The 12,162-nt window shown below is 50.1% G+C and overlaps 2 protein-coding genes across 2 annotated transcripts in view; both read left to right on the top strand.

Moving 5' to 3' along the window:
* Positions 1 to 143: 143 nt before the first annotated feature.
* Positions 144 to 2,376, top strand: PEX11A (peroxisomal biogenesis factor 11 alpha; the record flags this gene model as incomplete). Its single annotated transcript, XM_010175519.1, has 2 exons — positions 144 to 259; positions 1,811 to 2,376. Coding segments are annotated over 2 exons (682 nt in total), but the record flags the coding sequence as incomplete, so codon positions are not given.
* A 6,998-nt stretch (positions 2,377 to 9,374) lies between these two features.
* PLIN1 (perilipin 1) overlaps positions 9,375 to 12,162 on the top strand; it is a gene marked incomplete at its 3' end in the record, with an annotated part of 3,716 nt that continues 928 nt past the window's right edge. The window contains exons 1-4 of the mRNA XM_010175518.1: positions 9,375 to 9,419; positions 10,803 to 11,001; positions 11,151 to 11,233; positions 11,609 to 11,861. Of these exons, the coding sequence (XP_010173820.1) occupies positions 9,375 to 9,419; positions 10,803 to 11,001; positions 11,151 to 11,233; positions 11,609 to 11,861 (580 nt within the window). The remainder of the gene's footprint in view (positions 9,420 to 10,802; positions 11,002 to 11,150; positions 11,234 to 11,608; positions 11,862 to 12,162) is intronic.

The following is a 12,162-nucleotide window of genomic DNA, read 5'->3' as shown; positions in this document are numbered from 1 at the left end:
GCCCCTGGTTATAACTCGCCCTGGCACCGTGGGGGTGCGAGGGGGTGACCTTATCTCGGGGAGAAGCGCTGCCCTGCTGCTGCCATTCCTGGGGTTGTCCCTGTTTCACCTCTGTGCCCTTCTCCTCGTTTTTTGCATTGCAGAGCCACTCAGTACACATGCATGTTGCTTAGCTATTTAATAGAGCGTAAGGCTGAGAAAGAGAAGCTGGTAATGAAACTCAAGCAGTTGGAATCTAGCATGAGCTCTGGCCGGAAAAGTAAGTACCTGGTGTCTAGAGGGATAAGTCCTTCTTCACTCACTCCTTCCAGTAAAACAGCTCCTGGACTTGCTTTTTCTGTAGTTAACTTACCTTGAGCCACAAAACCTCTTTTAACATAGCCACAACCTGTCAATATACCTTATCCCTGCCTTGGCTGGCCAGGCTGGATAGAGCTGAATAGCCCTGTATTGCTTCCTCAGCTTCCTCTCTGATTAGGCAATCCGTATCATTGCTGAGAGAACTCAAGAAATAAGTTATCAGGAAGCTGTTGCTGCAGAGATCAGATCATTGTCTCTGTTCAAGGCCAGACCACAGAGTTACAATGCAAGACTGGCTTACCACGGTCTCATTAGTCCTTTCAGCTAATGGGTTGAGATGGCCTAACGTTAAAGATCATCATCCCAATAAAATCACCTCTGAAGGACCGTCCTTTAATATGGCTTTTTATATTCTGCTTCACATACTAATTTTCATTAGCATTCATATTCTACTAAATCATATGCCCTTCCATGTTTTTCTCATAGTCTAACCATTTGCATCACTTCCTTCTGTGTCACAGTTGCATCCATTATGTTGATGCTGTTGCTGTGCTTTCGGGTTGATCTTACCCCTACTTATCAATTGCTCAATCCTGGAACAACTTCAATATATGAGGCAAATATTCTAATTTAATGTGTTAGCATGGGTTTGTTTTATTATTCCAGTTATCTCCAGAGTATGGCAATTTCTAGCAGAGAGGCCAGCTGGTTTATCAACATAGCTGTAATTCTCTTGCTTCTGCTAAACAAATCTCTAATAGATGTCAGGCCTAAATTCAGGACTTGCAGCTCCACTAAACTTGGGTGCTGACAACATCTGTCACTGTGACAGCACAGCAGGTTATGAAAAGTATTTTGCATAATATTGTATTAACATTCACAAGGCAAAACCTAAACTGTGCAGCGAGTGAAATCAGACTTGCCATGTATTATAGATTGAAATGGAATATACTGTTCCTGTTTACAGGGAAATACACGTACCTCTGACCAATTCATGGCTGAGGAGGGACTTGGGTCTCAGTGTGCTTGGCACACAAATCACCAGCGCTCACAGAAGCTTAGGAGAGATGTAGCTCATGATTGTAACGGGGTTAGTGCAGTAACATCCCCTGTACACAGAATTAAGTGAAATCCAATACAGCTGAAATTGGAGGCTCTGTTTGTGCCACTTTTTTACTGGCACTGACTCATTCAGAGCAGCTGGTGATACTGGTCCAGAGGGCACCCAGGTGCTGAGAACAGAGTGGCAGGAGAAGGCTGCAAGTCCGGGCTATTGACAAAATTTGTGTGTAGGTCCTGGGCTGCTGCAGGACAAAACATCCCTTTCCTCACTAATATTAGCTTCTCACGCTGTGAGAAGAAAATGCTTAAGCCTACAAATGCCCAAAGCCCACTAAGTTTTTCAAAAGTACATGTGAACAGTGGCATGCTGAGTTGTCCTGCGCAGGGCTGTGTCTCTGGTTGTGGTAGAAGCCACACCATAGTAACCTTTGTGTGGGATTTCTTGCAGTGTTCAGACTGGGCAACATGGTACATGCCTTGGTAGCAGCCAGGAGAACTACCCAGCTGCCAGATGTGGTTCCTCGGTTCTGCCTTACAGCCTCCAACCTGACCCGTGCTCTCTACTTCGTCTGCGATACGGTCCTGTGGCTGAGGAGCGTTGGCCTCCAACCTGACATCGATAAGCCAAAGTGGCGGAATTGGGCTACCAAGTGTTACTATTTTTCACTCCTGATGAATCTAGCCAGGGACTGGTATGAGATCTCCTGGAGGCTGGAACAAGTTGTACAGGAAGAAAAGACAAAGGAGAATTTCTTCTGGGACAAATGCAATCAGGAACTAAACTCGGTGAAATGTGAGAGTTTGCACGGTTTTCTCCTCCTGCTGTTTCAGATACTGAAAAGACATCCTCCTTTGCTGCTGGACTTGGTGAAGAATCTCTGTGATCTCTCAGGCCCTTTGGATACGCTAGGAATCTACAAGACCAACCCAGGAGTGATTGGTTTCTGTGGTGTCCTCTCCTCACTGGTGGGAATCCTCACCTTAGTAAGCCCACATCTGAAGCTGAAACAGTGACGTAAAAGGAGCTGCACAGTATGCAGCAAGCCAACAGCTTTGGTCCTGTGGTAGTTTTTTACCTTCCATATGGCACTTTCAGAATGAACATGTCTCACAGTAACCTCAAGATTAATTTTGTCCTCTGAATAAGTGAATTCTACCTTTTTTCCTTCCCTGTGTCTTTGTAGATGAGTTTGGTGCTATGACACACTCCCTGATGGAGTGGACATGGGAGAAGGTGGAGTAATATTTCACAAACAGAAACGGGACTTGGAACACAGCTGCTAGATAAGGAAACATTGATGTTCCTATATTTTAATACAGGGTTGTGAAATAGCTGCATAGACAACTGTAATAGGTATGTGACTCATAACTAATCATGTTTACACTGGAAAGCTGCAGTTCACCAATCAAAAGTTCCTACAGTCAGACTTTCTATAGTGGGTTCAGGCAAATTAGGAGCTGTGGTTAAAACGGCCTGAAGTCAAGTACGAGTGTTCTGATGTGTTTGGGTTGATGGATCCTGTTATCTCTAGTGGTTTGAATGCAGTGTGATGGTAACTGAAGAGTGGTATGATCTGACCTCCAGGGAATCTCTGTGTAACGTGCACTGGTGACGCTGGATCTGTGGTCTACAAGTGCCAACTTGTGTCCCAGGAAATCAGCACTTTCTTCTTTTCCTTCAGTAACATGAGCCGTGGACTGTTGGCCATCGAGTCTGATTTCTCCAGCAGGCCATGGCTGAGGGTTTTGCTGAAGGACAGCGTGGAGGAGAAGCTTGTCTGAGTGCTGATAGCGCTGTGATTTGTAGGGAACTGGGTTTCCAAAGCTGTGAATCTGGAACCACTCACAAGCACTAAATTTCCCATTACACACGCATCTTAACTCCCAAACCCCTGTGGTTCCATGCGCAACCATTTTCCATTAATGATATCGTGATAAGGAGCTTGTTTTGCTGTTTTAGTTTTAAATTGAAAATTCCAGTATAATAAGGAGCTTTGGAACCTACAGTTAAGGAGAGAAGCCTGTCTCAGAGCTCGTTGAGTCAGAAAAATTGCAAGGGTGTGTTTCTAGTTGTGTAAGCTCCCAGAGGGAAGGGAATGGAGTTGGTCATGATACTATCTGAATCCCCTGTGAGAAGAAAAGCTTATTACTGGATTTGGGCATTAATGGTTTATATTTTCCTATCTGATCCTCCCTATCCTCCCCTGTCATGGCCACAAGATTTCTTGTGTTTCCTCGCTGCTTGAATGGGTTCTACCATTTGAAAATGCCTCACACTTGCCCTGCAATGGTATTATTGCTCGTCACGTACCTCGCTGGGAGTGATTGCCTGGCAGTAATCTGGGTTAAAGGAGGAGTGCTGTGTCCAGCTGTCTAACATGGCATACAGTCTTTGTTGCCCCTGACTTTGCAGAGTACCAGTTCTGACACCTGAGAAAAAATTGTACATTATATAGGAGATAAAATTATAATTTTTCTTCATCAGAGTTAGGCCTGTGTGTTCTGCTGCTTTCTGGTGCAAGGACTCCTTGTTTTATCTGTCAGGAAATGGGAGCAGAGACTAACCTGGACCAGGGTACTCTCTTATTATTTCTGATGCTGTTCAAAAACAGAAATTAAAAGGGGCTGGTCTCCTTTATTAAAAGGTGAAGGCTGTGGAATTGAGTAGGCACAGTAAGGCAGCGCCCCAGTTTACCTGAAGTCATTGTGGTCAGGCTTGGAATTACTTCCAGTTTGAATCTGAAGTGTTAGCCTGCCAGTGAAGTGTTTGAAAAAAAAGAGGTGACTGGGCAGGATAATTAAGTATTCTTGAAGACCAGATGCAGCCTGCAGCAGCTCTTCTTTTTAGTATGAAAATAAATACCATTAAAAATAGAGTGTACTGGCAGTTCAGACCATAATGGAGCATGAGTATGGGGTATGTTGTCTTCAAGGGCTTCCTCTCCTTTTTAACAATTGATTGGTTTTGTTTCTTTACTCCATTGGCCTTTGAGCTCCTGGCAGTGTGGAGCCCATCCCTCCCTTGGTCAGATTTAATCATTATCCCTGTGTGTAACGATCCCTGTAAGGAAAGAAGAGGAGTCTTGATGATCTGGCAGCAGAGGTTTGGCCACCCTTTGTCTACAGAATTTCATCTTGCCAAAATAATGTGTTTTGAATTCTTCTCAGGGAAGCTCTTGGATACAAAATACTTTTCATTGTTTTGCAAACTGATGTCTCTTTTTTTTCCCGTGCTTCATAGGTAAAGGGAACTGGATTAATATAGTGATGTGGCCCCGTAGCCAGCTACACCTCCCTGTGCCCTGCTGAGGGAGAAGGGTGGCTTTTTCTCTTGTGCCTGGCAAACACTGTGCAGAGCCATGAGCCAGGCTTTGATGTTTCTCCTGTGGGGACTGGCGTGGATTAGCAAGTACAGACTTAGCCCTGGAGATGGGGCAGTGAATTCTCAGCCTGTCTCAGCCTTACCTGTCCCATTCTACGTGACGTGGGTTGGAGCATACAGGAGTGACTTTGTTTACTGGATGTTAAGCACTAATACTTGCCTTCCTTCTGCCCTGCAGCTGGAGGCTAGCAGTTTAATGTACCTTAACATAATGTGACTGAAGCCGTGGAATCGTGGCAAATGGAGAAAATCCTTTTAGTGCCTTTTTTTGATATCTGTTTCTAACACAGCAGCTGGAATAAGGACAGCTGTTTGAACACAAGCAATAAACTGAGATGAGTGTGACATTGTGTCTGTGTGTGTAACTGAGAAGGTGGAGAAATGAGATGCTGAAGGAATCCTCCCTCCCATCGCTGAATTTTATGAAGGATGATACTGTTAAAGAGCCATTGCCTATAGTTGTGCTGGGGTTATAGAGCTTTCCTTTTGCAGTAGCAAGGTGGCAGCCAGATTCATCAGACTCATTTACAATCCCCATTTCAGTTGCAAAAACGTGAAGAAGTAACTATGTGAGTGGCAGGTAAAACTGCATGTGTGACATGCCCTGAAACAAAGTGATGTTTTCAGAATTGCCATCAGTTGCCCCTGGATGTGTCTTAGTGTCGTGGGGCACGTCACTGGAGCTGTTTAACAACAAATGTCGGTCCAGGGTAGGGAGTGAAGGGATGAGATGGGGAGGGATGGAGCCAGGATAACCATTAAAACAGAACTTACTGTTAGCTCCTATCCCCCACAGTAAGAGCCTTACAAACTTGGAAGCTCCAAAATACCAGTTCCTGAACAATGTATAAAGCTTTGCATTCAGCAGTGATTTAGCAAGAGTTTCCTTCTGAATTACTGGTCTCATCCACATTTTATAATGGAAACAGTTAACAGGAGAGTGGTCAGTGTGAGATGTGCAAAGTAATCTTCTATTCTACTTACAGACAAGGCCTTCCTAATGTTAATGCTGTGCTTGGCATGATACTTCGAGAAATGCCTGAGCCAGTCAGGATTCCCAGGTGAGCGGCAAGGACAATCAAAGGTCTAGAACATCTCCAGGGAAGGACCAAATTACCTGGTTCTGTAGAGGAAAGGTGACTGAGGGAAGGTGTGAGAAATCTTCAAGTGTCTAAAAGGTTGACTGCTAAGAGGAAGGCAATAAATCAGTCTCTAAATCCATCCAGGAAGCAATACCTTTATATTGCAGCAAAGGAGAATCATGTCACACAGGTGACTTTTTTTGAACTGTAAGTAAAATAAAAGACTAAATGAATTGCCCAGGAAGGAAGTCCTTAAAAAGACTGGACAGACATCTGCCAGCAGTGGTTTAGAGGGTGCACGTGCTGCCACAGGGCATGGAAATAAATTAGTGACTTCTCCAGCTCCCTCCCAGACCTAACCATGCCCTGCAGGTCTTTGGGGATCTGGCCCATCTCTTCACCGCAGTACATTAATGGCTGTGGAGCTGACTGCAGAGACAAGGGTGTAAAACTCTGCTTGCCAGCACCCAGCTGATCCAGTGAGCTCTAAATGTTGCCTGCAGAAACACAGAAAGTATTTCTGGTGTGGGCTGGAGGCAGTGGTACCTTTGCACTGCAGAGCCCGGGGCTGGCACAGCCTTTGGCCCGGAGGAAGGGGAGGAGATGAGCGAAGGCGTTAGTAGGGCAAAGGCTGTGTTGTCTGTTGATCCCAACTCCAGCCAAGGCAGAGTGAAGGTTAGCATGCCCCCTGCACTTTTAGCAAAGCCAGCAGGACTGGAAAATATCTTGGTGCCAGGAGAGCAAACTTTTGAGCAGGCTGCTGCCCTTTGTCCCGCTGTCTGGAGAGCAGTGACTCACCGAGCGCCGAGCTGGAGGCGGCCCAGGACACTCGTACACCTCAGTACCCAGCTTGCAGGGCAGGCCTGTGAGCTTGGCCGAGCCCCGGGGCTGGAAGTGAACTCCAGGCTCTTGGGGAGGAAAGGGGGTATTTTCCTGCCACGTGTGGCTTTCCCACATCCCTGGGAAGTCTCCCACGTACGAGCAGCACAGCCAGGAGCAGAGGGTCATGCAGGTGCATTGAGCGCACAGCTTCGTTTCAGCCGCACGCCCAGAGTCTCCCTGCCTGGTGCCCCGTGGTCCAGGACACGCAGCAGCCTTGTGTCAGCAGGCTGCCTGGATCTCCCATCTTCACCGATCTCCTTGGGTTATTGCTTTGTTCTCTGGCATTTGTCCCCTTTCCACCATGCTGTCCTCATCTCATCAGTGTGGCTCGTCCTTGATCTCTGTAGTCAATAACCAAAATGCATCACAGCTTCATACAGGTGTTGTCTTCTTTCTTTTCAATCAATACCACAAATGGATTTGTTAATTATGATGTGAGTTGGCAGGGTGCCTCCTGTGCAGCGAGGCAGGCTGGCCACGAAAGAGCAACAGTAATGAGAGCATCACCAGCAGGTCAAGGAGAACAGCTGTTCCTCTCTGAACCACTTGTGAGGCCACATCTGTGAACTGTGTCCTGTTTTGGTCCCATCAGCACAGGAGAAATGTTGACTAGAGTCCAGCAGAGAATCATTAGGAGGGGCATGGAGCACGTGCTGTACCAGCACAGACTGGAGCACAAACTCTGCTCCGAGGTGCACAGAGCGAGGGTAAGAGGTGGCAGGCACAAGCTGCAACAGAGGAAATTCCGGCTGGACATAAGGAAAAAATGTTTTACCTTGAGTGTGGTTAGCACTGGAGCTGGGCCTCAGAGAGATGGGAATCTTATCCTTGGAGATTTTCAAGACTGGATGAGGCCTTGAGAAGCCTGATCTAGCTTTGAGGGTAGCCCTGCTTTAAGCAAGAGTGGATGAGGTGACTTCCAGAGATCACTTCCAACCTGATGTTTTCCTCCATTTCTCTCTCCTCCAAATGCCTAGAGCTTTCCTAGTGCAATGTCTGCCCTGACCATCAGCTAAAAGCCTCCTCCCCAAAATCCTCAGTGGATTCTTTTAGAAATGGCAGACCTGGCCAAACTAGATTGTTTTGTGCAGGATGTCCCTGCCATGTCTGCCTTCTGCTCCCTTTGCTTAGTAAACTCTCCTGGGGAGAAACTATGTCCTTGGTCTGTGTTGTGTTTCCCAACAAGGTAGGATCCTGGTCCTCCACAGGGGATAACAGGGGCTGCAGGAAGGTTTTAATCTCTCAGGAAAGCCTCCCTGATCCTTCACCTTCTCCCTGGTTGCTCATGATCTGTTGCTTTTGAGGTGGTGAGGTCCAAGGGTGACTTAATATCATTTTCTCTCAGTGGAGTGGCATTAAACCCCTGTGCATCCCAGCTTCTGTGCTCTGCAGGGAAGAGGACAAAGGGGATTTTCTGCTGTCATCTGTTGCAAATTATGGTGGTTTCAGGGAGCTCTTTGGCCAGTTTCCACCACAACTCGCCAGCTCCCAAACCCATGCAACTGGGAGGTGGGGCCTCGTGGTGGTAGTGGCACTGGCCATCACTCTCAGAGGCCCCCGGCGAAGGGACGGCGCAGCCACCACTCTCTGGTCCTGCTCTGCTGGGGACGGGCTGCCCCTTGGTGAGTCGCCTGTCCCCACTGGGTGCTCTGGAGACAGCTTCAGTGGGACTGGGGTGGTGGGAGCAGGGATCACCCACACTCCATAAATCTCCTGAATTTCATCTGCTGCTGAGAAAAGAGTGTCTGTGCCAGGGGTGGGAGCTGGAGGTGTGCTTTCAGCTGTCACCCAGCCGGGAGCAGTGGGGATGGGTGTTTTGTGGTGCTTTTGCCCCCAGCATCAAGCTGGGGCTGCACAGGGACGGGCACTGGCATCGTGAGCAGCAGATGTGTGGCAGGGGATGCTGACCATGGCTGGGCAACTCACCACATCCCGACCCACAGCTCCTCTCTCTGCTCCTGTCCTGCCTTCTTACCCCTTCTCAGCCTGCATCTCTCACCCTCTCAGCCTGCATCTCTCACCCTCTCTCACCCTCTCAGCCTGCATCTCTCACCTGCTCAGCCTGCACTTCTCGTCTTCTCAGCCTGCATCTCTCACCTGCTCAGCCTGCACTTCTCACCTTCTCAGCCTGCATCTCTCACCTTCTCAACCTGCATCTCTCACCTCCTCAGCCTGCATCTCTCACCTCCTCATCCTGCATCTCTCACCTGCTCATCCTGCATCTCTCACCTGCTCATCCTGCATCTCTCACGTGCTCATCCTGCATCTCTCACCCTCTCAGCCTGCATCTCTCACCCTGGCCCCCATGCACATCTGTTAGTGTCCAGGTTGCTCTGAATTTGCTTTGCCAGTGTTCTTCATCCTGCCTCACACTGTAGCTCCTCCAAACTAGATGCCTCTCAACTAACTCTCTGCATCTTTGGGTGCTAAGACACACCAGCAGGGGAGGGCTGTGTGGAGTCATTGGTTCTACAGTTTAACTGGTAAAAAGTCAAGCATTAGGCAATGCTGCATCCGTCGCACCCATGGGAGGTGTGTCTCAGCCCAGCTTCCAGCCCCGCTGTGCTCGGGGGGTGCAGGGGTGAGGTGGGGGAGCCCGAGCCCAGCTCTGCCTTCGCAGCGGGGTCTGTGGCTCCCAACTTGGCTTTGCAGGTGGATCCATCACGATGACAGCAAAGAAGGATCAGATTCTGCAGAATGAAAGTACCAAGGTGGGTGCGGGAAGAGGGAGAGAGGGGAGGGCAGGGGTGTGCCAAGGGTGCCAGGTAGCACGTACCAGCTCTGCCAGATGAACATGAGTCACATCTCACACCATGTCACCTGTCCCCCTCTTATCTTTATGTGGATCTTTACCTGCAATAACACAGAGCATCATCACAGGGAAAGGATAAAACCTTTTGCTTGCTTGAAGTTAAATAGTTCAGAATCAAGAAAATTAACCCTGAGCTGATTCGAGCCCTGGGTGATACCTGCAGGCAGTGCCTGTCCTTCATCTGTGTCCCCACTGTGGTCCCCAAACCTCCAGCAGTTGTGCTGCTGGGCTCCTTGGAACAGCTACAGCCCCCAGGATTGCTGAACTGCAGGATTTGTGAGAGGGCTGGCTCCGTGTCCAGCCAAAATTAGCACAACGTGGCACAAAATAGTGTAGTTTTTATCAAACATGCAGATTCACAGTCCAGTCGTGGTCACAGGTGGGACACGGACCCAAACTTGGCCTCTTGCCCACCAGTGATCAGAGGAAAGCTCAGCTTTTTCTTCTGCTCTGTCCCATGCAACCCAGAGAGCACCCACCTCATGGCTGCTGTGATGAGCCAACATTTGCCCTGGTCCACCTGTGGGGCTGCAGCATCTCTCCCAGTTGTGTCACCTCACCAGGTGGGAGCCGGGTGAGAGCAGGAGCTGAGGGCTGGAGCTGCAGGTTTATCCTGCTCACCCAGCTTTGAGGGACCTACCTGCAGTGCTCTGGCACTGGCAGCACACACAGGTGTTGGCTGTGCTGGTTTATACTGGCACCCACCGTCGCCTGTGCTAGCAGGGTATGGGGACATGGTGCCTTGGGGATCTCTGGTGCACTCTTCTTCAATGGCTCCTACCAAAACTCTTTGTGCCATCAAAGGCACAGACCTGCTCCTCTCCCCTTCTCCTTTTTGAGGTCCCTATCCCTTACTTGTCACAGTGGTGACAGGACAGACAGGAAAGAGGTGCCACAGAGGCAAAATGGACTTTGCTGGTCCAAGGACAGGAGCATGGGCTGGGTTAGATGGAAGGAGCAGCAGAGCAGAGTGGAAAGCCAAAGAGAGCACCTGGATGGTCAGGCTTGAGAGATGGAGTGGGAACTGTCACTCCTTTGACACTGCTTGTCGTGTTCCTGCTCCTTCAGTGGCAGCAGCCAGCCTGGTTGTCCATGGCTATGCTGTAGGCAACATAGCTGGGTTTCTGAAACCTCACAAGGGGTTTCAGAAATGTCCTCCTTCTCTAATGCAAGCTGAGGTCCTCTGTGGTCACTGTGACATACCGAATGCCACCAGCATGGGATCGATGGGGGTTCCTCGAGGAAGGGCTGTTGGCTAACTCATCCTGTCTTCCGTGCACAGGAGAACGTGCTGCAGAGGGTCTTGCAGCTGCCGGTGGTGAGCTCGACCTGCGAAAGCCTCCAGAGGACCTACGCCAGCACCAAGGAGGCCCACCCACTCATGGCCTCGGTGTGTGAGGTCTATGAGCGGGGTGTCCAGGGTGCCAGTGCCTTGGCCATGCGGAGCGTGGAGCCCGTGGTGCGCAGGCTGGAGCCTCAGTGTGAGTCCATGCACCGGGGGGGTACATGGCAGGGGGGAGCCCACCAGAGCCTCCCTTGGTGGGACAGTGGTGGCACTAGCATGTGAGACCCCCTAGCACAGCCCGGGGGCTTTTCTCACCAACCTACCCCCTGCTTTTGCCCAAGGCAGTCGCTGTGGCTAATGACCTGGCCTGCCGGGGCTTGGACCACCTGGAGGAGAAGATCCCTGCCCTCCAGTACCCTGTTGACAAGGTAAGTCACAGGTGGGACAGTCTAGGACCCCCCCCCAGCTCCTCATCAGAGCCCACAGCATGTCTCCTATGGTCTTGTTGATGGATGTTAACGGACTGTTGGGGGTGGGGAACAAGACAGCACCTCTAAGCAAGGGCTCCTCCAGGGCTCCTGCAGCCCAGGGGATGGTTGGGGCGGTCCCAAATATAGGTCAACAGTGTCCTATGTATGTCCCATCCCTGCCAGCTACTTCCAGCCCAGGCTGGAGAGAGCTCTTATGCCCCTTCTGGGTCTATCTGCTACCATGGCCATGGCTGGGGTCCCTATGGTCCCTCCAGCTGTCCCATGTCACCTCGAGCACACCGGCAGGGATGTTCTCCGTCTCTCCACCCACAGCTCGCATCTGAACTGAAGGACACCATCTCTTCCCCACTCCAAAGTGCCAAAAGCACCATTGGCAACTCCGTGGATAAGATCAAGGAGCTGGCAGCAGAGGGCTACGAGGCCACCAAGAGCACGGTGGAAACGACAGCAAAGTACACGAGGAGGAACTCGGTGACCCAGATGGCAGCCGCAGGCGTCGACACAGCCCTGGGAGGGCTGGAGAAGCTGGTGGAGTACCTGCTGCCAGAGGAGGATGAAGAAACAGGTAGTCCTGATGCCCAAATCCTGTCTGAAGGTTTCTGGGGAGGGTTGGCTGCATGTGGGGTGGTACCTTGGTGGAAACGACAGCAAAGTACACGAGGAGGAACTCGGTGACCCAGATGGCAGCCGCAGGCGTCGACACAGCCCTGGGAGGGCTGGAGAAGCTGGTGGAGTACCTGCTGCCAGAGGAGGATGAAGAAACAGGTAGTCCTGATGCCCAAATCCTGTCTGAAGGTTTCTGGGGAGGGTTGGCTGCATGTGGGGTGGTACCTTGCTCACAGAGTGCACGTGGCAGGAGGACACCC

The sequence above is a fragment of the Antrostomus carolinensis genome, unplaced genomic scaffold (assembly GCF_000700745.2).
Source record: "Antrostomus carolinensis isolate BGI_N321 unplaced genomic scaffold, ASM70074v2 scaffold32089, whole genome shotgun sequence".
In the NCBI taxonomy this organism is placed as follows: Eukaryota; Metazoa; Chordata; class Aves; order Caprimulgiformes; family Caprimulgidae; genus Antrostomus; species Antrostomus carolinensis.
Note: the sequence above shows the minus strand (reverse complement) of the source record. Positions and strands in the feature narration are given on the sequence as shown.